Here is a 27,553-nt window from a genome sequence, read left to right as displayed (position 1 = left end):
CATGCTCTTGTACTGTCTCGCCTTGACTACTACAATACCCTTCTCAGTGGTCTTACGTGTTCCCAGATTGCTCCGCTGCAATCTATAATGAATGCAGCGGCAAGGCTCATTTTCCTGTCCACTCGCACCTCCCACGCCTCCCCGCTCTGTCAGTCCCTGCATTGGCTTCCAGTTAGATATAGGGCTCAAATTAAAATTCTGGTGCTTGCTTACAAGTCCCTACATAATGCTGCTTTACCCTACCTATCCTCCCTAATACACAAGTATGTCTGGTTGAGGCCCCTACGCCCACCTCTAATGCTCGCCTCCAAGATTTTTCCAGGGCTGCACCTCTTCTATGGAACTCCCTTGCCTTCTCCGTAAGACTTCACCCATTCTCCACTCATCCAAAAAATCATCCCCCACTCTCCCTGACTCCTCTTCTGCAACTGTCAAAAATTACCTACTAAGCCCTCAATGAATACTTTTCTAACAACCTACTTTATACCCCTACTTTTACCCTTTGTGGCACTATACCCCACTCCCTCTAGAATGTAAGCTCATTGAACAGAGCCCTCCACCTCTCTGTTCCTGTACGTCCAATTTTCTGGTTACAATTACATGTATGTTCGTCCACCCATTGTACGGCGCTACTGAATCTGATGGCACTATATAAATAATAATAACAACTTAAAATTTGTTAAACCATTTGGAGTTTAGCAAATAAACTCCAGAAAGAATAAGTCTGTATTATGGCAGTGACGGGTTAATTCCCTGCATTCACAATTGTAGTGAATTAAACACTGAATTAAAAAAAAAAGTCATGCTAAAATAGTCAAGCTGTGACTTTTGTTGCTTTCTTTTCTAGAAATGTGATTATTTTTTTTTAACCTTGCAGCTCGGCTATTAGTGAGCAGTTTGGAGAATGTACCCCTATGTGTATAAGATGGGAACCAAACCCCCCAGCTATGATTTTGTAAGCCCTGCAGTGCTTGCATTCATTCATATTGAGCCTGTATTCATCAATGCGGTCTTCCAATATCCCACAATGCCTTGCTTCACTCTGCGTAAAAAATAATAATATATATATCTTTAACATTTTCAACTCTCTTGTCAGGCCTTCCGTGATTGGTTAACATGTTGTCTTAGCAACAAAACCTAACTCCCTCCCCGTTGCAGTTGCGCGACTTTGTTGAAATATCATTGGCTGCTTGTCCGGTCCTCTCTCCTCGGATCGGCTCGCGGCCTGTCAATCCAAACGCCTGCGGGAACAGGCGACGGTTGATTACGTCACAAGTAGTGGAGGAAGCCATCGCAGATCAATAATAAAAGTGAATGAAGTGCTGGCTATAGAGGGAAGTCGGGTCTAACTAGTAGTTAAAGGTAATTGCTGGGTGTTTGGGAGTTCTGTTTACTTGCCTTAAGGGGATCACAAGATTAAAATGGGGAGGGGGGTCCTTTTGTTAATATTGACATTTCCTAGTAATAAATGTTGCTTTGCATAGGATTTACTGGGACACTCTAGGATTTAACATTCCGCAGAAATTTAATGTTTGAACATTTTGTTTAGTTCATAAATTTTCTTATTGGTGTTGTACATGCCCATATGTTTGTCACCATTGCAATGTGTGTTTTATTCTTTTTGTCTGTAAAATATGCCCAAACAACCCTGAAATAGTCAGGGAAGTGTTAAGTTATTTTTGTGACAGATTTGATAACATTTTTGCTCTCCCAGAAATTCTGACAGTTGTATGCCTTGGCATCATGGGGAATGTAGTCCATCACGGCAAATATGCCACACAAAGTTGATGTTGTGCCACGTTTTAGCAGTCTCTGGTATTCAACGTTGCAATTGGAGATTCAATGCTGATAATAACAATAATAATAATAATTAATAATAAGGAAATACATATGGGGATAATTCCCAATAGAAACTGGTTGGTTCTTAATTTGAGATCGACTTGAGTCAAACTGTATCGTAATGTAATCTAATTTTTCCACAATAGGAGCTCAACCTCCATAATGGAGGCAGAGGCAGATTCCGCTGCCGAGATGAATGGCCAAGAAGAGGCAGACAGTGATGGGGAGGACAGCGCCAGTCAATCAGACTCTGAGGAAGAGAGTTCAGGTATGTAAAATGCAAGTCTGGATGTTAAAGTATGCCACCTGGAAACAAATGCACTATGCTAAAGTTGCTCTGTCATCTAAAGTTTTCTTTACATACATTGTTTATTACGCACTAGAAGACTATTTGAATAGTAGAACTTTCAGAACGAACAAGTACTTATATTTAGACATTTGGAATAGCCACAAAAGGTTAACACTTTAAGGATCAAACTTCTGGAATGAAAGGGAATCATGACATGTCACACATGTCATGTGTCCTTAAGGGGTTAAAGAAAGACTCCTTAAAAAAAATCACTATTTAATGGGCATGCCCTAATAAAAACATGTTTGCTTTATTTCTGCATTTTTTTTTTCCTTTGGTGATATATCTATAAACAGCTTAAAAAAACTTCAATCAGTGGCTTCTCATTGAGAAGTCTCTGTGCTGGAGCTGTGCACACTTAATCGTGGCTTTCTAATTCCCCTCAATGAACTATAATATAGCTCATTGAGAGGGGTGGAAGGCAGGCATGCTAGGACCACACACCTGGAGTTTCTGTTAGCTCAGTGGAGCTAACGAAAGTGGGGGAAAAAATGATTCTGACTCTTTCTGGCTGCAAATATAAAAGTGATGATATTTATTGACATTTGTATTATTTGTAAACTGTCACAAATATGACAGGTTCCAGACACATGAAACACTTGTGGAGTTTACCTTGAATCTATTCATTACATTTACAGAATTCTTAAGCTTATGCTCTTTTATTTGTACTTCACATAGTATCATATGTTCTTCTCATAGACATGGATGATCTTGATTGTGAACGTCGCAGGATTGAGTGTCTGGATGAGATGTGTCACTTGGAAAAGCAGTTTTCAGAATTAAAGGAAAAGTGAGTTGGCTCAGTAGCAGTGCGATAGATTAAGATTAAGAATTTTTTTATTATTTATCTGTATGACTCTTTTGACATTTATTGTTTATTTCACACTTCTAGTATTATCACCAGTTTGGACAACATTGATTGGCTGAGAGTGCTGGACTAACATGTTGGGTAATATATTTATACTTTAACTTTCTTATAGGCTATTTAAGGAGCGGTTGAACCAACTGAAAGCCAAATTAGAAGAAGTGACCTCAGGCAAAGCGATGGAGTATATTAACCCATTAGCTGATTTACAGAAGAATATGAAAATCAGGATTGAAGTTGCAGGTAATATCGTCTGAGGTGTAGAATATACCAGGAGTTTACATTCTATGGCACAGGTTGCTAGACCCAAATAGGCAGGCTGGGGAGATCAATGGACCTCTCACATATTCTTCCCCCACACGGGTCCCAGTGGAACCAGGAGTCTCTTTCCCCCAGGCTGTGGCAGTACCATTGGGGTGGGTGTGTATTGGATGTGTGTGCCCCATGAATGTGTCTGGAATGAGTAATTGCTTCTTTATGGAGTGTGAGACATATACACACAGCCACGCAAGAAACACACACATATTATTATAAATGGCTTCCCGAAAACAAACACAGATATGCAGGCAGTCCTTCAAAAATAACACAACTGACAATGCATGTACTCACCCAACCGCATAAGAAGCTAAAACGCACAATACAAACTCTGCTTACTCACATACACAATAACACAAACAGCCCATATACATTGATCAGCCACAACATTAAAACCACTGATAGTGTAGTGAATAACATTGATTACATCATGACAATGGCACCTAACAATTGGCAGGTAACATGAGTGTCACATCACGTGGCAGAGGCTGGCATGCCGTACTTATTCATTGAGAACCAAGCTCTTTCCGACCTCCGACAAGGGGCACAGTTCTTAGCAGCGCGCCTCACTTGGTCCTACCCACCTGGCACCTGCAGCTGTTCCACATGGGTTACGCCATGTAGTGGAAGGGAGGAGCACCATGTCTGCCATTCGGCCTGCCTCCCCTCCGGCGCGCATTCCACGTGGCACATGTAGTGTGTACCTCTATGCTGCTTCAGGATCCCCTCAGCATGTCAGAACCCTGGGGGATCCATCCTGGTATTTCCGGGAGCAGTATGGGGAACAGCTGGTTGAGTGGAAAAAACAGTATAGTTTCCTCCCCACAAAAGGGTGTGTGCACCTACTCATCACAAGGGGGCCATCCACTTAAACAGGCCCATAGGCCCCTTCTCACGGGAAAGCTCCCATTCCCTCTCCCTTATTTAAACCCAAACTACCCTGGGTCCTTGATTCAGTTGTATTGTTAACTCCTAGCGGTTACAAGCCTTCTGTACCTGAACCTGAATCCCTGGTTAACCTTTTGCCTGCCTTATCATCTCCTGGATTGCTTGATTAACTTTTTTGTCTACTTTATATACCTGCTAAAGAGTATCGGTGTGCTGATCCTGCCTGGACTATCATGTTAAAAATACTTTCCTTTTGCTTCCCAGTCCTGTTTAAACAATAAAGACTTTCAGTTAAGTGACTTTGCTTTTTCATTTCTCAGCATACCGAGCCCATTCACCCCAAACCATTACAATTCAGAAGCAAGTGAACAGTCTGTACTTGGTTTTTGAAAAAGGAAAAATAAGCAAATGAAAAGAACTGAGTGACTTTGGCAAGGGTCATTTAGTGATGACTATATGTCTGGGTCAGAGTATCTGCAAAACAGCAAGTCTTTGGTGCTGGAAAGGACAACCATTGAACCAACGTCAGGATTATGGGTTCACAACACTCATTGATGCACGTGGGGAGCGAAGACTAGCCCATCTGGTCCAATCAAACAGAAGAGCGATTGAAGCTGAAATTGCTGAGAAACGTAATCCTGGCCATGATAGAAAGGTATCAAAACACGCAGTGCACCTCAGTTTGCTGCGTATGGGGCTGCATTGCCACAGACGGATCAGAGTGCCCATGATGACCCCTTCAATGGGCATGTTAGCGTCCGAACTGGACCATGGAGCAATGGAAGAAGGTTGTCATGTCTGATAAATCACGTTTTCTTTTAGAGCAGGTGGATGGCTGGGTGCGTGTGTGTCATTTACTTGGGTAAGTGATGGCAGCAGAATGCACTATGGGAAGAAGGCAGGCTGGTGGAAGCAGTGTTATGCTCTAGGCAATGTTCTGCAGGGAAACCTTGGTCCAGGCATTCATGTTTGTTACTTTGCTATGTACCACCTACCTAGAAATTGTTGCAGCCTATATACACCCCTTCATGATAATGGTGAGGCCAAACGGCAGTGGCATCTTTCAGCAGGACAATGTACCCTACCACACTAAAACAGGTTCAGGAATGGTTTGAGGAACATGACAAAGAGTTCAAGGTTCTTCAATTCAATTGAGCATCTGTCAGATGTGCTGGAACAACAAATCTAATCCATGGAAGCCCCACCTCGCAATTTACCGTACTTACAGGATCTGCTGATGTATTTTGTGCCAGATACCACATGACAAAATCAGAGGTCTGTGGAGTCCATGCCTCGACACATCAGAGCTGTTTTATCAGCATTAGGGAACCTGCACAATATTAGGCAGGTGATTTTAATATTGTGGCTGAACAGTGTATGCACACAGAGGACACATTCACTGACACACACACACACCTACACACAGGGGACTCTGACACACACTGCTGACATACGTTAAAATCTTCACCTTGCTGACAGAGCTCTCCTGTTCCACCCTGTGGGCATTCCCTCCCACCTCCCTCCATTGCAGACCCGTTTTTTTTTTTAAATATATATTGTATAAACACTCCATCCACATCCCCACTCTTTCCCTCCCCTTGCAGGCCCGGAGCAAGTATATGCGCTCCAAGCCAGCAGTTGGCCCAATCATGAGAGGCTTGTGATAGGACCGCTTGAGGCCCCAATGATGTCAGGAGGGAGCGCAAGTTAGCGCCAGGAGCTTCTTACAGCATTGGATTAGAGGAGAAAAAAAAAAACCTCATCATTGTAAATAAGTAGCACCGATAACCTGCAGGTGTAGCAAACCCCTCTAGTGGGCAGACTTAGAGCTGCAGTTCTCTGGAACTGCAATGTTTAACATTGCAGCACTAGGTGCAAAAGGGTCACAGCACTCAGACTACTTAAATTAGCTGAAACTCCCATAGACTAGATTTAGAACTTTTAAATGTTGAAACATAGAAACATAGAATGTGACGGCAGATAAGAACCATTCGGCCCATCTAGTCTGCCCAGTTTTCTAAATACTTTCATTAGTCCCTGGCATTATCTTATAGTTAGGATAGCCTTATGCCTATCCCACGCATGCTTAAACTCCTTTACTGTGTTAACCTCTACCACTTCAGCTGGAAGGCTATTCCATGCATCCACTACCCTCTCAGTAAAGTAATACTTCCTGATATTATTTTTAAACCTTTGTCCCTTCTATTTTAGACTATGTCCTCTGGTTGTGGTAGTTTTTCTTCTTTTAAATATAGTCTCCTCCTTTACTGTGTTGATTCCCTTTATGTATTTAAATGTTTCTATCATATCCCCCCTGTCTCGTCTTTCCACCAAGCTATACATGTTAAGATCCTTTAACCTTTCCTGGTAAGTTTTATCCTGCAATCCATGAACCAGTTTAGTAGCCCTTCTTTGAACTCTCTCTAAGGTATCAATATCCTTCTGAAGATATGGTCTCCAGCACTGTGTACAGTACTCCAAGTGAGGTCTCACCAGTGTTCTGTACAATGGCATGAGCACTTCCCTCTTTCTACTGCTAATACCTCTCCCTATACAACCAAGCATTCTGCTAGCATTTCCTGCTGCTCTATTACATTGTCTGCCTACCTTTAAGTCATCAGATATAGTCACCCCTAAATCCCTTTCCTCAGATGTTGAGGTTAGGACTCTATCAAATATTCTGTACTCTGCCCTTGGGTTTTTACGTCCAAGATGCATTATCTTGCACTTATCCACATTAAATGTCAGTTGCCACAACTCTGACCATTTTTCTAGTTTACCTAAATAATTTGCCATTTGGCTTATCCCTCCTGGAACATCAACCCTGTTACATATCTTAGTATCATCCGCAAAAAGACACACCTTACCATCAAGACCTTCTGCAATATCACTAATAAAAATATTAAAGAGAATGGGTCCAAGTACAGATCCCTGAGGTACCCCACTGGTGACAAGCCCAAGCTTCGAATATACTCCATTGACTACAACCCTCTGTTGCCTGTCACTCAGCCACTGCCTTACCCATTCAACAATATTGGAATCCAAACTCAAAGATTGCAGTTTATTGATAAGCCTTCTATGTGCAACAGTGTCAAAAGCCTTACTGAAATCTAGGTAATCTCTACTGTGCTTGCCTGTGGATAAGCAACATCTGCAGGAGATTCAATTGGGATTTTTAGCAATATGCTACAAATGCCGATTTCATTTTACTTTTTTTTTTTTTTTTATGTGTTTTGCATATTTTAGGTCCATGACTAGTTCTGCTTGAGAACAGCATGATTCACTGACTTTTACTTCATTCTTTGTAGGTATCTACAGGGGATTTTGTCTGGATGTTATCAAGAATCGATATGAATGTGAATTACAGGGGGCAAAACAACATTTGGAAGTGAGTTGGATGTTAAGCGGTGCATGGATAACTCTCTAGATCCTTTCTCTGGGAACTAGTGCAATCTTCTATTTTCTTTCGTTTTAGAGTGTCTTATAGTGACTGTGATTTTTAGAAATTGCTGGCACTATACGACAACACTATAGGGGTGTGAGTCAGGCACCTGGGATACTTGGTTTCATGTTGCCTCAATTTTGTCTATACTCTGTGTACATTATGCACAAAAGGGAAATCTCATTTTCTCCTCTTTCTCTTTCTCTTCTTTGCCGATGGCAAAGCAGAGCTTGGTTCATTAAACCAGGCTGTGTGTAAGCTCTCATTGCTATTGGTTCATAATGCAATTCCAGCATTTGAGGAATAAAGTACTAATTCCATAAACTTCTACTAGGTAGATTTTTACGGGATGAAATCAACCATGACCTCAACAGTCCAAGATCTAGGGATTACCCTGTTGTGTCTAAAGTGTTTTTTTTTTCTTTTCTAAAAACACTTTAGACACAACTGGGTAATCCCTAAATCCTGGACTGTTAGGGGGTTCTTCAGGACTGGTTTGGGAACCACTGCTCTAGACTAAAATGAGAGCCTCATGATATGAGTGCAACATTTCGATCCCACAAGGGATCTTTCTCAAGTTCAGAAAGATTCAACAGCAGGTTTATTGGAAAAGTGCAAGGTTTCAATCACACAAGGGATCTTTCTCAAGCTCAGAAAGCTTGAGAAAGATCCCTTGTGGGATCGAAACATTGCACTTTTCCAATAAACCTGCTGTTCAACTGATCCTTGAGTGCCCGGACCACAATTTTGTTCAGCTAATTGCATCATAGACAGTCGCTCCTCGCTCTCCACAATCCCACCCACCATTTGCTGGTATCAAACCTGCTGAAATTGTTAGGTTTGTTTCATATTAGATGTACTTCCCATCAGACCGTTATGCTATTTCTTCTGCAGAATCTCTTCATGTGGTTGCCTGCACTATACTATTGTTATTGTTGTAACAATTAGACATTTGTTTTAAAGCACTTTCTGACAGAACTTTGACAATAAATAAAGCTTGGTGTATGAGTTTTATGCCTGTTGGTAGAAAAATATTCTACATATGGTTATTGTATTGTTGATTATACTCCTCGTTTTTATTTTTTTAATAAAGAGTGAAAAGGTTCTTCTGTTTGATAACATGCAGTGTGAGCTACTAGAGCGTATCCAGAGATTGGAGGAGGATCGTCAAAGTATAGATATCTCTTCAGGTACGATTAACCATTAAAGCCAACACTAAATGTGAAGTTCGTTTGTCATACGTTTTGTTAACAACAATGGAGGCTTGTCCAGGGGGACACTTGGGACAGCTCTGCAGCAGTTTTATTTGGCATATTTGTATTTTTTCATTGTGGGTGAAGGTTACGAAGCTGAAAGTTTTATGTATGTATATAATATGTAGATTAACATACTCCACACATTGACCAATTGTATGTTTTTAAAAAAGACAAACCGGGTTATTTACTAAAGTGAATTTCAGATTTAAGGCCACAGTAGCCACACTGAAAGCATAGCTGACATTTTACAGTTGAGCTATTTTTTTTTTTTTTTTACATTTTAAAGTACAGCCAGCGGTACAATATAATGTAATGGTATTATCTGAGTCAACGTATGATAAAACACATCGAACTCCTAACAGTTAAGCTATTTTGACCTTAAATTTAAAACGCAGTTTAGATTTTTACCTTGTGTAACCCTGTGTCTCTATTTTATTTTGTAATCTGTTACTACATTGCCGCCCACCCTCCTCCTGATTGGTGGCTGTCTGGTGAAGCTTCGTAGAGAGCAATTAGGCACAACAAAAATGTAAAAAAATACTTCAGTGTTCAGGTAATATGTCCCCGCACACCAAACTCTCTAAAGTGCGAAGTGCAGCTCTAATAATTAATTGCAAAAGGACACTAACCCCATAATTCTTCTTTTTGGGTTTGGTTCATATATAAATAGAAAATAGAAAAAAAACACATTAGTGCAATATAGTATGTATAAAGATAAGTCTAAATAATTGCCGATAATATGCTCACAGTAAGTAGTCTTTTATACGTTCTGGCTCTGAACTTTCTCGTCTCTGTGCTCTTTTGGTGGCAACAAAACCTTTTCAGATTAAATTATTATTTACTTCCCGTGAAGTAGTACAGAAATAGAGGTTTGTGTTGCAAAATGTGTTAGTGACTGGTGGATTTACTGCTATAACATTGTATCTGCGGTTTAGAAACACTGCAGTTTTCGCACAGAACAGACTGGACTGAACACACAAAGGGAAAATCAAGTAAAATAGGATTTTTTTTTCCCTCTAAACAGTAAATTAAAATAAATAACTTTTAACTGTATATTGGTATGATAATCTCACACCAGAGTCAATGACTCAGGATAGGCAAAATGAATTTATTTATTTATATTTTCCCCTGACACCACAGTTCACAAAAGAAGAATTTCTTTCGTTCAGTTAGCAAACAGAAAACCAATGTTAACTGTATATTGGTAAAATATTCTCACACTATGATCAGTAATAAAATGCCTGCCATTCTCCTATCTCCCACTCAACGTTTTCTCTAGTGCCTCTAACTGTACTAGCAGCGAGATGCAGCATAACTCTGAAGTTAGTGTCCCTCTAAGATTAAATGACCCAGGCTTAATGTTTCACTAATGCCAGGCAACTGTTCACACACACACACACACACACCCAAACCAGGAGAGAATGGTGGATTTGTGACAGATGACAAATATCAATATGCTGCCTTTCACTAATAGATTTAATAGCTTGTAATGCAAATAGCATTGTATAAGCCCAGTTTACACTGTACCTACTTTTCTCTACTTATATTTTTATTTTATTTTATTTTTTTTAAATTCTTTATTTTGGTTGTGCGTAGAGTAACATATATAGTCACATTGCCACAGCAGCTTTGCGACTTGGAACAATAAACAGTTGGTAACATTGCATGGCTTGTCTTATCATGCACATTTTTCGTTTTGGTCGCATTATATAGAACGGTCTCTATAGCTTTGGGTTGCATTCCCGGTGTCCTGTGTGAGCTTGTTGTCTCCGTTGTACACAAGTGCGGTTTGAGTGAAATAAGCAGTGTGTGCTGCATGTAGGGAAATAAGCTTGTGTCTGACCTGTTTGGCGTGCATGGTATAACCCGGAAAGTTTAATAGTGAGTGGTGCTTTTAAATGACATATTCCCTGTAGCGGGATGTCATGTCGCTTAGTGCCTTGCTTGGTGTGTCACCTGCCTCGGTTGGGTTGCGAGTTCCCTGGGTAAGTTCTTTCTGGCAAGGGGGAGGGTAGTGGTTCATGGCCCACCGGCCGTCTAGTCAGGTGTGTCAAGAGTGTGGTCAGTCGTCTTGGCAACATTCAAACATTTAAACATTCAGAGGTTAACATTGAAATTATAGAAAAAAAAAAATCATGCTTTAGTGTAAAGTCCTTAGGGTGATGGCTCTCGCCTGTGAGTTCAGGTTGTTGCCGGATCATGTTGTTCCCGGGTCGAACCTCGTGGGACGAAGGGGGTCACCCGATCAGGGTTCCATGTGTGTGTCGAGGTGGTAGCGCTTTGGGTTGCAGCAGGGCGCCGTTGCTTCTGTGAGGGTGCTTACTGTGTGCTTGGTTTCACCTTTCTGGATCCATAGGGCTCGGGTCATCAGCCACTTGTAGGGTATGTTTTTCTGCCTCAGCAGCATGGTGAATGGTCTGAGGGACCTTCTCCAGGCGAGTGTGCTGCCAGTTAAGTCTGCGTAGAATGTTAGATCCATCGCCTCAAACTGATAGGGTGAACTTCCCCTGGTTGCTGCCACGACCGCCATTTTGTCCTTGTTGCGCTGAAATTTTATGATTAGGTCTCTGGGTGTTTCGGTAGGTGCCTTGGCTGGTTTTGGGGCTCGGAAGAAGCCGTCCAATTGTGTTTTGGCCTGTCGCGGCAAAAGTAGGGCTGTCAGCAAGCGCCTTAGCATGTGTGGTAATTCGTCTGTTGGGGTATCCTCCGGGATGCCCCGGACTTTTAAGTTATTAGCCCGCCTTGTATCTTCGAGTGCCGCGAACCGGCGCTCATGTCTATCATTCTGGCTTTTGAGGCCCTGTACCTCCATTTGCAGCACTGCTGGTTGCGTGGCTTGGCTATTGGACTCCGTTTCCAGGGCTCCCATTCTCCCCGTTAGGCCGTGGATGTCGGCCCGCAGGGACGCCACATCCGATTGGAGGGTACGTTGGAGGTCAGCGAGCAGTGATTTCAACACCGCCGTCATTACCGGCGAGGCATCTGCCTTTTGAGTAACCGGTTTTGGTGCCGCCTCCGCCGGGAGGTCTGCTTCGTCTTCTCCCGAGGAAAAGTCATCGGAGAATTCAGGGTATGTTTCCGGATAAGCAGCCATTTTGGGCCTGGACGCCCCCTGTGTTTGGCGGAGCAGCTCGGCTATGTTAGTGCCCGGTCTCGGGTTCTCTTGCTTGGATTTCTTTGATTTCCACCCTATTTTGTTGTTCCGGTACCTGGCGGTTCAGTGGGCTATGGTAGTACCGTTTAGATGTTGCCAGTTGCTGGGTTTTGGTTAGTTTGGGCCTGGTTGTGTCGGAGCTCATGCTCCATGCGACTTTCTCTCTCGGTTGCTTAGCTCCGCCCCTTATATATTTATTTTAAAGAAGCTTAGTAATTGGCTCTTTAGCAATTCATTGAAAAAAGCATGCTGGCTAAAAGCAAAGTTGTGAAGCTCCATACAGCAGCCTGGGATGGTGACTCTGTAAGTGAGCTGATTCTGACCGTTTTAATGTTGGCTACTTCTTGGCTCTATATTGCCACTGTAGATTGATAATATTGGCAGCCTCAGTGGCCCTATGGATAATGTATCCATATTCTGCTGCTTTAAACCTGTGCATTTTTCTATGTTGTGTGTGTGGAGTGCTGTATCTGCATTGATTTCTAAAGATTTCAGTAACTTTCTAATTCTGATTAGTTTCACTGTGCTTTTAGTAATCTGCCGTGAAACGAATGAGCTAGAAAGTTGCTGAAATGATAAGCACACGGTGCTTACAGTCTTAAAGCAACAAGATACGGATAGCCTCCATTATTGCTTCTTGCAGCTTTCAATATGGTCTATCTGCAGTGGTAATAATGGGTCAGGAGTAGCTGGAATGCTCCATAGTAGCAACATTTATTAGAGAGCTCAAGCTTTCACACATGACTCGCTTATAGCCAGAGCACTACTGGAGATGAGATCAGAAAAGGGAGGCTAGGGAGATAGTTGTACAGAGCAGGAGCTTTATACAGATACTTTGTATCTATCATGGTGACCCTGGCTATTTATTGTATAGTTATCTCTATATTGTGCCTGGCTCTGTGTTTCGTGTATGAAGACTACCATTAGGGTTTGAGTATGTGGGGTTAAGTGGACAGAGACCTCCAAGTCAGAAGATGGTGGTTACAGTGTTAAGTAGAGGTACAGTCATTATAATACTTCAGCAGCAGACACTAGTTTATAATAATGGCAGATAATCTTGAGCATTTTTTCTTATTTTCTTCTGCTTTAGAATGGTGGGATGAAGAATTAAGATCTAAAAGGAGTCGTAAGAAGTGGGATCCTTTCCGATCAGAAAAGAAAAGGAGAGTTCCTCTTGTGTCTGGTATCCTTATCCTAGCTTAAATTTTTATTTCTTTTCTTTTTGTACTTTTATGTAGTAAAAGACAACAATCACCTGCACACACTTCATTTTGAATGCCCATGTAAATGCATTGAGCACGCTTCTTATTGTTGGGGGAAAAAAAAATCTTATTTAAAATAATCTTGAACTGTGTTAAAGGACCACTCTAGGCACCCAGATCAGAGAAACTGCTATGTTTATCAATTAGTTAAGCCTTCCCCTATTTCCTCTAGTGGCTGTCTCACTGACAGCCGCTAGAGGCGCTTGCGTGATTCTCACTGTGAAAATCACAGTGAGAGCACGCAAGCGACGGGGAGGAACGGAGAGGAGGAGGAGAGCTCCCCGCCCAGCGCTGGAAAAAGGTAAGTTTTAACCCTTTTCCCCTTTCCAGAGCCGGGCGGGAGGGGGTCCCTGAGGGTGGGGGCACCCTCAGGGCACTCTAGTGCCAGGAAAACGAGTATGCTTTCCTGGCACTAGAGTGGTCCTTTAAGATTGGACCCTGTTTTTTCAGAGCTGCAACTTAATTGCAAGTAAATAACACACTCTTGCAAATCCATACTTCTCTGGGAAGACCTGGTGATGAAGAAAGGCTCTGAGGGAATTGAATACGAAAAGAGGAAACCCTGATGATACAGAATGCAGTATGCCAAAGCCAGGGATAGAACAGCAGAGACAAATTAATTTCAAGTCCAGAAGTCAGAGTAGGCAGCACAGGTCCAAGAAACAAGCTAAAGGTCAGGAAGCCAGGAGCCCCACAAAGGGAGAACATAAATGGTAGCTGGACCAAAGCAGGGAACCATGGTCTGTCTGCTACAGAATAACACTGGGCAAAAGTATAGGTAGAGACTGGAAAAGGGGGCATGGGAGCTAGGAGGAAGTGACATGGGTAGAGGCTGTATTGGTTTCAATTAGCAGCGACAGATGGGTGGGCTTTGTTTCCACATATACACGTGGACTTTGTGATTTGAAAGGTTTCACAGCTCACTTTTTGTGTGTCGGTATCAGTGTGGCCATTATAAAGCTGAACACTCCTGTACCACCATTGACCACATGGATGCTGAGTTTTCAGGTAGGAGAAGGCATCAATGGCCATGACAAGAGAAAAACATCAACATTGCCGGTTACACAGGACTACGCCTGATTTCACGGCCTTTTGTGCCATTAATGATACCTGAATGGACCCAGTTAAGAGCGCCTCTAAGGGAATATATTTCAGTAAGCAGGAAGTCAACAACAATGTCAAACCTTTGCTAGCTGACCTATGGAATTAGCAGGTGAGATCATATTCCATATATCAGCCAATTCAAGATCAGCAAAGGGCTTACAGTCCACAGATGAACACCTGAACACTACTAAAGGTAATCTGTGATGGAGAAATGTGAAGGGAAGAGTTGTTGAAGTTGGAACGGCTGAATTCTTTTTTTTTTTCTCTACACAGCAATTGCACCTACATAGACAGGACAGATATGTGCTAATTGAGAGCTTTTCATTCTCCCCAAAACAGCCAGAGCCACAGAGACAAGGGTTTGTGAGATTTCAGTGCAATCATGACAGGACTATTCTTATTGCTAGTAAAAAAAAAAAAAAAAGCCAAGACTCTTCACAGATCTGTTACTCTAGTACTGCTTGCTATAGATTTCTTAAGTAACTCCGTTAACTATTTATGGCATTAGAAAGTTTAAGTAGCGAGAATATGTATAGCTTCCTGAACATTTATAGTTAACAGTCTATTCCCATATTTGTGATGATATTACAATTAGCAGTGCCATTTAAACAGCTCTAATCTGTTGGCAGCCACTTTGCATTTTAACTCTTCCTTAACACAAGCTTTAGGTCCATATATTGTATACATGCTGCGGGATCTGGATATATTGGAAGATTGGACGGCTATCAAAAAGGTAACATTAGTTTCCCTTAAAAGCCTTTAAGCAGGGTATTGATAGTGTCTGTTTTTTATTTTTAAAATGTACTGTATGAAACAAATAGTATTTCTGATTCTATGCTATTTCAGATGTTATGTAAAATATGGCTAGATATGTATAATCTCAAAACTTGGTAACCCATCCTCCATCTATATTTCTCTACAGATTAATACAGTAAAACTTAAAATAGTGTACATTTACATGATTCTATACTTTATTTTTAGATATCTGAAAGATCCCATATATTGATTTGTTACCTAATATTATGTGATAACTGTAGAGTCAGGGTTATTCACTAAAGTCTAAATGCCCCCAGTCCATATCAGCTCAAACAATTATGTACCATACGGAGGCATTCGGACCACAAAATCCAAACTTTTTAAAGGGACACTACAGTCACCAAAAAAAACTACAGCTTATTGCATTTGTTCCGGTGAATATAATCATTTCCTTCGGGCTTTTTGCAGTAAACACTGTTTTTAGAGATAATGCAGTGTTTACATTACATCCGAGGGATACCTCTACTGGCCCCTCCTCAGATGGCTGCTAGAGGTGCTTCCTGGGGCAGTGCTGCATAGTGTGCATCACTATTGCAAAGCTGTTGGGTGCATGAGTAGAGTCACAAAACAAAAGCAGTAATCCAATTTTCAAAAAAGATTTTTATTTATTTTGGCATGTAAGTACATAAATCATTTCCGTTTATTTAAACATATAATATTTAATCAGTATGTTGCATTTCACAAAGAACACTCATGCTTAACAAGCTTCACATAATGTATTTTGTGTGCAGACAAATGAAGTATTTATTTCTAATCCCTACGCAGTTCCACTAGTCTCTTGTACTTTCTTTTTTGTTTATTTCAGGCCAAAGCTGCAGTTTCTCCCCAGAAAAGGAAATCTGATGGTAAGTTCACTGATCGAGAACGTTGATTATCCATTAACTTAATTTAGGTTTTACTCATACATTTGTCCTTTCAGGCTTACCTCACATCCTTTATTGTTTCTGTAGGTATAAAGGTTGAAAAGCAGCACTTTAGTGCTCGTTGTGAAGATGGTTGTCTGTACTACGAGGGAGAGAGCTTTACAAAAGGAGAAGCCATTATCCTAGATGTGAAAGATGAACCCCCATCACAGTAAGGAACAGTTCATATAAGCAGAATGCAGAAGGAATAAATATATGTACTTTAGTTAATTTCCCTAACTATTTTTTTTGTTCTCTTTAAGGGTAGTTTATACCTTCTCATTACCTATAATTAAACCTTGTTCGGTCACCACCATCCTATCCTGTGCATGATTCATGTCCTTTTTATTTAAAGGAACACTATAGCGTTAGGAATACAAATTAGATGACTAGGGCCCCGTTCCACAGCGAATAAATTGTTAATGGCTCCCTCGACACTGGTGACCTCTCCTCCACCATCAACGTCAGTTTCCGAGTGGAGCCAAATGCGCATTCAAACATGCCCATAGGAAAGCATTACTCAAAACTGTTTTCAGCTGCAGGTTTAAACTTGGGGGGACCTGGCACCATATTAGGTTTACCTATGTTTAACAAATGTGTATTGGTGAGGTGTGAAAAATAAAATTTAAAGGGACATTATAGTCACCAGAACAACTACAGCATCATGTTATTGATCTGGTTGGTATAATTAGCTCTGCAGGCTTTTTGCTGTAAACACGGTCTTTTCAGAGAAAATGAAGTTTATATTGCTGCCATGGGGCATCTCCTGTAACCACTCCTCTGGCCACTGGAGGTGCTTCCCGGGGCAGTGCCGCACAGTGTGTAGCACTGACATTCAGCGTCTTCACGCTCTGCAAGGAGACACTGAACTTTCCCTATAGAGATGCATTGATTTTCCTATGGGAAAGCATTGTGATTGGCTGAGATTATCAATTCTGATCTTGGGGGGATTGAGGGGGGAGGGCAGTGGGCTAAATAGTGTTTTAACACTGTAGGGTCAGCATTACGTGTTTGTACCTGACCCTCCTGGTGCTTTGCTAATCCTAGTTATAAGCTGTGGTTTTATTCATCTGGCAGTCAGCATAGAGGGGAGAAATTACACTATGTTTCTATTTCTCTTCTTCATTTTCAATGTTTGCCGTGGCTTTGCCTTGTCTAAATGGGATTATTATGTAATTAGCTTTTTTTTTTTTTTTTTTTTTTTACTTAAAAGTTAGCATCTCCTAAAAGAGAGAAAAAAAAATCATGTAGTTTTATATATGATTTTCAATGTTTTAAAAAGGGAACTATTACTTCTCTGGAATTTACACAAAAACACTTTTGCTTTTAGCTTCTTTTAACCCTTTAAGACCGGAGGGCATACTATTACGCCCTATTTTAAGCGGCTCTAAACGCCGCCGGGCGTAATAGTACGCTCTCCGGTCTTTTGTTACTTACCCGGTCGCCGGCGATCCCACGCCGGCGATCGCGAATGGGGGGACTCCCAGGAAGCCCCCCGCAGCACGTCCATCCTCCTTCAGCCCCCCCGGGCCATGTGAGAGTGAGGTCCTTGCGAGGACCCCACAATCACATGGCCGGGTTAGCTGCCTGCTGTTTTGCCAGCAGGGGGACTGCCTGTAATGACAGGTAGTCCCCCTGCTGGCTGGAAATAAAATAAATTAATAAGTGTAAAAAAAATAATAATAATAATATACTTAGATTATATATATATATATATATATATATATATATATATATATATATTTATATATTATCAAATTACATGTAGACTGATACTGATTAAATATATATATAATTAGTGTTATATATATTTATATATAATATTAAAAAAATATGTAAATGCGTTAAAATAAAAAAAATAATTAAACATAAATGTAAAAAAGAAGGGTATAGGCGCTCACTAAAAAACAAAAGATGTATAAGGCAGCAGTGAACCTGCAGGACTTCCCAATGCCTGCTATATGGTGAATGTGAAAATAGAAATAGTGGTAAACCGCGCCAAAAGAAGAGTAATCAAATAATCATATCATACATATCGTTCTTGAGTAATAAAGCATGTAAAAACCTCAAAGGGAAATAACAATAGTAAAATAATAGTGCAGTATGTTAAAAATATTTTGGTGGTGTATATATAGAATAAACTGTGGATGAAAAGCAAACTCACACTTTGCAGAGCTGCTAAGAGCTCTGCTGTATAGCGCCTGGACGGTACAATCCCCGTCTTAGGATCTGAAGATATCGGGAGGTCCAAACTCAGCGGTCATATGTATGTGGAAAAAACAAAATACACAGACCAATGGTACAGTATCATAAACTAAAAGTAGTATAGGAAAATGTAGGTATCCTACTTACAATATCCAGAGCAATGACTTGCTCTGGTGATGATAGCTTATGGTGGTATAATCCCCACCAGAGGATATAGCAGGAAACCAGCAGCACCAGGAGATATGCAGAAGCCGAAGGATTTGAGGAAAAAGCTTCAATTTATTTATAAAAAATATTAAAAAGTGTATATATAAAAGATGTATTATAGCTTTAAGTCCTTCCCTTGACGCGTTTCGCCCGGGTTTGGGCTTTATCAAAAGTGTGGATGTCCTTGGCATTCCGCCCGGTTTATGTAGGGGGTGTTGATTCTTCAATATCGATCTGGTGTGGTGCTGTTCTTCATGTTTCCTGTTTGGTCGCGGGCGTCGACCGGTAATGACGCGCGGTCATTGGTGTGTGCTGGGAAATGTAGTGCATACAGATGTCCATAATGGTAATGCAGTTAGATCGCGGCCGTCAAACGGTAACCGGAAGTGACGTGCCGCGAGTTATAGTGTATGGTGGGAAATGCAGTTTATCCAAATGTCCATTTAGTGATACAGTATAGTCACGGCCGTCAACCGAAAACCGGAAGTGGTGTGCCGCGGATTCAGATGGTTGCTGGGATCTGTAGTCTTTTAAAGCAACCATATTAAAGTGCATATTTACAGTGTACAAATGCAATAGAATATATTAACATTCTCTGTGAGGCATGCAAAGCATAGCATATAGTGATCAGTGCTGGTATCTTAGGGAACTTTTTGTTTAAATAATTATATTCATCTGTGTTTAAAATCTTTTTATTTTTTTCCTTCAATTAAAAAGTTTTCTAATAAAATTTTAATATCTGGCGTAGGATCTCTGGACAGTTTAGTGTATGTTGTATCATCATTGAGTTGTCTGTAAGCCTCTTTTTCATATAATTCTGCTGATAGGATAACCAGTCCTCCTCCCTTATCTGCCGGCTTTATTACAATTGTTTCATCCTTTTGTAATTCTTTTAGGCTATCTTTCTCTTTTTTTGTTAAATAATTTTTATCTCTTTTATCCTTTGTCATGACACACTTTTTTTTCAAATATGTCGAGGGCACTAGATTTAAAGTTTGACAGGTAAAATTTGGTTCTGTTTTTTTAAAAAACTTTTTACATATGCATTTTCTATTTCACTATTATTTATCTCCTTAGTATTATTATTTTTACCCATATAGAATTTAACAAAAAAGAGCCTAAAAGAATTACAAAAGGATGAAACAATTGTAATAAAGCCGGCAGATAAGGGAGGAGGACTGGTTATCCTATCAGCAGAATTATATGAAAAAGAGGCTTACAGACAACTCAATGATGATACAACATACACTAAACTGTCCAGAGATCCTACGCCAGATATTAAAATTTTATTAGAAATCTTTTTAATAAAAAGATTTTAAACACAGATGAATATAATTATTTAAACAAAAAGTTCCCTAAGATACCAGTCATATACTTTCTGCCTAAAATTCATAAAGATATTAAAGAACCACCCGGGAGACCAATAGTATCCGGCATTGATTCAATTCTTTCAAATTTATCCGAGTACATAGATATAATGCTACAGCCATATGTGAAAAAAGTCAAAATCTTATTTAAAAGATACAATAGACTTACTTAACAAATTAGAAAATATCAGCTGGGACGATCAATATGTACTAATAACCTGCGATGTCCAATCCTTATACACAATAATACAGCATGAAAAAGGGTGTTATGCGGTGAAAAAAATCTTGGAAAGCGATAACGTTATGAAAGCAGAGCAGATCAGCTTTATAATCAAAGGCATTAATTTAATACTCAACAACTACTTTTGGTTCAAAGATTCCTTTTATGTACAGAGGAATGGTACAGCTATGGGGACCAGGTTCGCACCCAGCTATGCCAATCTCTTCATGACTGAGTGGGAAGATAGAACAGTGTGGAGAGGGCATGGCTGGGTGGAGAGCTTGGTTGCCTATTTTCGTTATATAGACGATCTTCTGTTCATATGGAAGGGTCCACTTCAAACTGCCAAACTATTTATAGAGTTTTTAAATAAAAACGACAATGGTATCATTTTAAAAGCGGATTTTAGTCAAACCAATGTTACTTTTCTAGATTTAGACATATACATTAATAATAGTACATTATGCACTAAAACGCACTTTAAAGAGGTACATGTCAGTAATTTTATTGAGACAGATAGCTGTCATCATAAAAGCTGGCTAAACAGTATTCCGAAAAGTCAACTCCTAAGATTAAAAAGGAACTGCTCAGACAAAGAAATCTTTAAAATCCAGGCGAAGGAAATAAAAGAAAAATTCATTGAGAAAGAAAATATACCATAGAGAGAATAACTAATATAGATAGGGAATCTCTAATTAAAAGTAATACTCCAAAAAAGACAGGATATATGGATAAAGAGTTCACATTACCAATAGTCTTAGATTATAACAATAAAAACAAACAAATCAAAAAGATTATCAACAAAAATTGGCACTTACTAAAAGAGGACGCCATACTAGGTACTATTATTCCGGATAAGCCAAAAGTGATATTTAGAGGGGCACCTAACTTAAAAATGCAACTTACAAAAAATTTCACAAGACAGCAGAAAAGTTCCAATGCCCTCAACAACTTTCTACAAACTAAAAAAGGATTTTACAGATGTAACTGCTGTATAGCGTGTAAAAAAACTAAAAAGATAGACAGACACGCCTTAAACTTCAAATCAAATAACACCAATAAAATTTCTGTAATCAAAGACACCATTACCTGTATGAGCAAAAACGTTATATACCGCTTAGAGTGCCCGTGCGGCCTACAGTATATAGGAAGAACTAGAAGACCTTTAAAAACCCGAATAGGGGAACATTGTAGAAATATAGAAAAAGGTTTTAAAAACCACCTAGTATCATCCCATAATGAAATGCACAAGAATGACCCTCACGAGCTAAAATTTATGGGTATCACCAAGATGCCTCAATATTGGAGAGGTGGAGATATGCTTAAAAGATTGGGAAAGCTTCAGAGCTCCGTGCAACAAGCGCCTAAATCGCAAGACATCAGCTCCCACAAAGTCTCACCGACACAGGGGAAGGCAGAACACACCTCAGGGCATCCTGCTGCACACGCCGATGCCTTTTTTTCTCGCCCCGACGGGGAAACACCGCACCCGCGCTTCCAAAGCCTACCACGTGAGTAGACAAACACGGGAGTTAGAGGGGCTATATCAGGTGTGGAAAAACGCAGCACAATCGGAGCCATACCTAGCCGACCACACTGCCGAAGAAATGGGCAGAAAATCACAAAAAACGACTGCCCCCACACCAAAGGCCCACAGGGACATAGGCCTCATGCTACAGACACCCACACCCTCCCAGGTTCCAGCATCTGGGGAATCCTCACCATCCAGGCTCTCAGGGGAAGAATCCCCCCACAGTCCACCACAGCCTTCACTAAGCAGAGTGACCATACAGGCGGCGGAGAACTCAGCACCAGCCACCAAGCAAGATATCTAAACTATGCTAAATGGCCTGCAACATAATCTGCAGCAAATGTGGAAAGCAGACTTGGCATTACTGGCAACAGAAGTACAAGCTGTGACAGAACGGACCAGAGCCACAGAAGAAGAGGTTGTGGAGCTTAAGCAGGGACTGCAATCACTTGGAAACAAGGTGCACCAACTACAAATGGCACACACGGCACTCACAAGACAAGTTACGACCCTTGATGACAGAGGCAGGAGGAAGAATGTAAAGATAAGAGGGGTCCCTGAGACAGTCCCCCCAGAAGAACTCCCACACTTTGTCAGGCGACTGGTAGCCACCATACTACCAACGAAACAGGCTAAACACTTTTCCTTCGCAGGGGTATATCGCATCGCTAAATCACCCCAAGCTCCCGCACCAGCACCCAGGGATATTATTTCGAGATGCCAAACCGTGTCCGACAAAATAGGCCTAATGATGGCCTTTAAAGGAAAGACATACCTAGCCCCCCCCCCCCCCCACAAGGGTTCCTGTCACTGTACAAAACGATACACAAGAGGCATGTCTCAATGCACAAAGTACATACAGGGCTAGTCACTACAATAGCTCACTAGAGTAGCACCCCAGGCTGGTCCAGGAGCCGTGCCAACCACTCTCATACACAGACAAACCCTTAGACACAATCGGACCAAGAGGGTTGCTTTTATACAGGAACATGGATGTTATAGATAAGACCGCTAGCAACCAGTGCCTAGACAGCTATATAAAAATGTGCAAGGCTTATCAATGTCACGTCTATTACCGTTAAGACAATCGTCTGCAGACTTTTATTTGCCGCAGTGGCATACTTTACCTATTTTGTTAATATTGTCATGACTTGCACCAAAAATAAAGAATTACAAAAAAAAAGATTGGGGAAAAAAAGAGATGGAATGGGTGTACTATTTGGATACTCTACACCCTAAAGGATTAAATGCTGAATTCGACTTTTTTAACTTTTTATAATAGCTTTTTACTTATATTTTATATATATATATATATATATATATATTATTTTTTTTTTATCCAAATCTATTTTATTTTATTTTATTTTTATTTTGTTTCCATTCTCATCAAATTTATTTTATTGCAAAAGTGATTACTGTTCTATCTTTTTTTAATGGAAGTAATCTTCTCTTTTTTAACTCTTCTTTATATAATCCTTATATAATCCTCACCTCAAAGTTAGGAATATTCCCTATACTGGTTGTTTATATATATTGGGAGAAACAGGATTCTATGGTATATATTATACTTGGCTCCTTATTTACACCATACATATTCAGTAGCTATGAAGTATATTTTTATTTTTATTTTATAAATTATGTCTACAATTCCTTTCCTAATAAGTGACCTAAATATACCACTAGAATCTGCTTCTCCAGCACTGATCACTATATGCTATGCTTTGCATGCCTCACAGAGAATGTTAAGAGTCTATTGCATTTGTACACTGTAAATATGCACTTTAATATGGTTGCTTTAAAAGACTAGACTACAGATCCCAGCAAGAATCTGAATCCGCTGCACGCCACTTCCGGTTTTCGGTTGACGGCCGTGACTATACTGTATCACTAAATGGACATTTGGATAAACTGCATTTCCCACCATACACTATAACTCCGGTTACCGTTTGACGGCCGCGATCTAACTGCATTACCATTATGGACATCTGTATGCACTGCATTTCCCAGCACACACCAATGACCGTGGCGCGTCATTTCCGGTCGACGCCCGCGACCAAACAGGAAACAGGAAGAACAGCACCACACCAGATCGATATTGAAGAATCAACACCCCCTACATAAACCGGGCGGAATGCCAAGGACATCCACACTTTTGATAAAGCCCAAACCCGGGCGAAACGCGTCAAGGGAAGGACTTAAAGCTATAATACATCTTTTATATATACTTTTATATATACACTTTTTAATATTTTTTATAAATAAATTGAAGCTTTTTCCTCAAATCCTTCGGCTTCTGCATATCTCCTGGTGCTGCTGGTTTCCTGCTATATCCTCTGGTGGGGATTATACCACCATAAGCTATCATCACCAGAGCAAGTCATTGCTCTGGATATTGTAAGTAGGATACCTACATTTTCCTATACTACTTTTAGTTTATGATACTGTACCATTGGTCTGTGTATTTTGTTTTTTCCACATACATATGACCGCTGAGTTTGGACCTCCCGATATCTTCAGATCCTAAGACGGGGATTGTACCGTCCAGGCGCTATACAGCAGAGCTCTCAGCAGCAATGCAAAGTGTGAATTTGCTTTTCATCCACAGTTTATTCTATATATACACCACCAAAATATTTTTCACATACTGCACTATTATTTTACTATTGTTATTTCCCTTTGAGGTTTTTACATGCTGTATTACTCAAGAACGATATGTATGTATGATATGATTATTTGATTACTCTTCTTTTGGTGCGGTTTACCACTATTTCTATTTTCACAATTAAAAATAAATAATTAAAAAATATATAGATGTGTGTTATTTCGTTCTAACTGTATTGTGATATTAATATATATATATTTATATCAAAATACACGTAGAACGAAATAATATATATTTCTATATACATAAATATATACGTATATATCACTATATATCACATATATATATACCTATATATAATTAAAAATATTAAAAAAAAAATTATATATATATATATATTAATTCTACACATATATTTATGTAATATTTTTACATAATTTGGTATCTTAATTAATTACAATTAGCGGGAACTGCCTGACAACCCATGCTGAAAGTAAAGGGAATTTAATTTGCTAGCACTATATTTAACCCAATAACTTTCCAAGACACCATAAAACCTGTACATGGGGGGTACTGTTCTACTCGGGAGACTTCGCTGAACACAAATATTAATGTTTCAAAATAGTAAAATGTATTACAACAATATCGACAGTAAAAGTTACGTTTTTTGCATTTTTCATGCACAAACACCACTTGCACGGACGATATTATTGCTGCAATACTTTTTACTGTTTTGAAACACAAATATACAACAGAACCCCTCATGTACAGGTGTTATGGTGTTTTCAAAAGTTACAGCGTCAAATATAAGGCTTGTGTTTCATTTTTTTCACATTAAAATTTGCCAGATTGGTTACATTGTCTTTGAGACCCTATGGTAGCCCAAGAATGAAAATTACCCCTATGATGGCATACCATTTGCAATAGTAGACAACCCAAGGTATTGCAAATGGGGTATGTCCAGTCTTTTTTAGTAGCCACTTAGTCACAAACACTGGCCAAAATTTGTGTTTTTTGCATTTTTCACGCACACACAAATACTAACGCTAACTTTGGCCAGTGTTTGTGACCAAATGGCTACTAAAAAAGACTGGACATACCCCATTTGCAATACCTTGGGTTGTCTACTATTGCAAATGGTATGCCATTATGGGTGTAAATTTTATTCCTGGGCTACTATACAGTCCCAAAGGCTACGTAACCAATCTGGCGAATTTCAATATTAAATGGAACGTGCTATATTTGACCCTGTAACTTCCCAAAACACCATAAAACCTGTACATAGGGGGTACTGTTTTACACATGAGACTTTGCTGAATACAAATATGTGTATTTTATTGCAGTAAAAGCAAACAGTATTATGACAGTGACAGTTAAAATGTCATGTAGAACTAAAGAAATGACATTTATTTTCTGCCATTTTTTTCATATTATATTGTTTCATAGCTAAATATTTGATTAGATGAAAGCCCTGTTTCCCCTGAATAAAATGATATATAATAAGGGGGGTGCATTTAATATGAAAGAGGTGAATTACGGTTGGACAGACAAAAAGCGCAAATGCCAGGTTTTGTTTACGTTTTGTTTTGTTCACAACTTGTACATTTGGCTCAGTCCTTAAGGGGTTAATTACCATGAATTTCCACAATTTGTTTTAATGATGTAGTAACAAAGATCTTGTTTTTATTTTTAGGGCTATCATTACTGCGGTAAGCACAGGGGAGGTTTGGCTGAGACGGGGAGACAGCAGCAAGACAAAGATTTACGTGTCACAGCTACAGAAAGGCAAATACTCAGTCAGGAGGGCAGGAAAATAAACCAAACCTGCTTCCTTTGAAACATCTAAAAATAATGTCTGCACCGTAGAGAGTGAAAGAAGGTCAAATTAATTTGGCATTCTGTTTGTTTATAAAGAAATCCAAAAACTATTAAATCGTGTGTGTACAGTGTAAAGTGTGTATTCAAATGGTTGGGTCCAGATCAGAATTGTGGGCTGAGGATATTTTTTTCTTTCTTGCTAAGTAAGCGAGGTATTGGTATAAAATGTGATGGGATTTGCATAAAACACTTTCATTACAATGGCATATTGCGTGCACATAGTAAGCTGGGGATTAGCGTAGGGCATTGTGCAGTTTTTCAGAAATAGTATATAATTTTCCCATTTAAAATTTTTGCACAAATTTAAAATGTATTTTTGTAACCAGCCAATTTAGCCAATAAACTGTTTTTAAATCTAGATTTTTGATTTTTCTTTGTCTTTTAATTACATGTAACTGGAATGTTGGATTACCAGATTTCAATGCAACACTCATCAATGCTTCATGCTGTGTGGCAATGCATATAATGCACTCCCAGTAGGAAATAGCATTTGTGTGCTACAGGAGTGAAATTTAGGCATGGTGGTTCCTCTGGGATCGCTGTAATGATTGATGGTACTGCATTATATGGATTATGGATACAACATACTACTTGGAGCGCTGTATATGCACACGTTAGAGCAGTGTTTCCCACAAATTGGTTCCGCTAAACAAAACTTTATGAGCATGACCGAGCCCCTGTAATATATGCCGTCTGGGAGGAAGTGAGAGCACTTCCTCCCAGCTCCACAGCGTTGCTGCCGCGCAGTAGGGAAGGAGGAGGAGACTGGAGACGGCAGCCCAGAGAGTGAGCAGCATGCATGGCAGCGGAGAGGCTGAAGTGAGCATGCAGCAGCTCACTCCCATCATCCTAAGCCAACAACACCAAGACCACAAGGTAAGTTAACAGGAGGGTGGCTCTGATGTATGTCAGATTGTGTGTATGTGCCAGAGTGTATCAGTGTGTTTTCATGTGCCAGTGTGTATATGACTGTATGTATCTGTGTGTCAAGGTATGTGCCAGTGTGTGTATATCTGTGAGTGTAATTATTTGTATGTGTCACTGTGTGTGTATGTGCCAGTATCTGTATGAGTGTGCCATTGTGTGTATCTGTGGGTCAAGGTGTGTGCATCTGAGTGTGTATCTGTGTGTTTGTATGTACCAATGTGCGCATCTGAGTGTGTCAGTATGTGTGTATCTGTGTGTCAGTATGTGTGTATCTGTCAGCATGTATATGAATGTGTGTGTCTGTGTGTTCATTTGTTTGTGTATGTATGTACGTGGCAGTAAATGTGCATACATCCCAGCAATCAAACACCAACCCAATATGCAAACACATAACATACAAAAACCCCGGGATTCAAATTTCTAT

At 40.0% G+C, this 27,553-nt stretch overlaps 1 protein-coding gene across 1 annotated transcript; it reads left to right on the top strand.

Moving 5' to 3' along the window:
* The first annotated feature begins 1,241 nt into the window (after window positions 1–1,241).
* BRMS1 (BRMS1 transcriptional repressor and anoikis regulator) lies at window positions 1,242–26,560 on the top strand. Its single transcript, XM_063438393.1, has 11 exons — window positions 1,242–1,362; window positions 1,986–2,107; window positions 2,888–2,978; window positions 3,169–3,296; window positions 7,565–7,644; window positions 8,792–8,888; window positions 13,199–13,291; window positions 15,143–15,207; window positions 16,096–16,135; window positions 16,241–16,364; window positions 26,018–26,560. Exons 2-11 carry the CDS (start codon window positions 2,002–2,004, stop codon window positions 26,139–26,141), a joined length of 948 nt encoding a protein of 315 aa, XP_063294463.1. The 5' UTR covers window positions 1,242–1,362; window positions 1,986–2,001; the 3' UTR covers window positions 26,142–26,560.
* The last annotated feature ends 993 nt before the right edge of the window (window positions 26,561–27,553 follow it).

This window comes from Pelobates fuscus, chromosome 12 (genome assembly GCF_036172605.1).
Source record: "Pelobates fuscus isolate aPelFus1 chromosome 12, aPelFus1.pri, whole genome shotgun sequence".
In the NCBI taxonomy this organism is placed as follows: Eukaryota; Metazoa; Chordata; class Amphibia; order Anura; family Pelobatidae; genus Pelobates; species Pelobates fuscus.
This window is presented reverse-complemented; position numbering and strand designations above follow the sequence as displayed.

What these genes read in the sequence shown, in the direction of transcription:
- BRMS1 (XM_063438393.1), top strand. Translation starts at nt 2,002, where the DNA reads ATGGAGGCAGAGGCAGATTCCGCTGCCGAGATGAATGGCCAAGAAGAG. An exon ending in CTCTGAGGAAGAGAGTTCAG is followed by an intron (nt 2,108 to 2,887) that starts GTATGTAAAATG and finishes TTCTTCTCATAG; the next exon opens with ACATGGATGATCTTGATTGT. An exon ending in AATCAGGATTGAAGTTGCAG is followed by an intron (nt 3,297 to 7,564) that starts GTAATATCGTCT and finishes CATTCTTTGTAG; the next exon opens with GTATCTACAGGGGATTTTGT.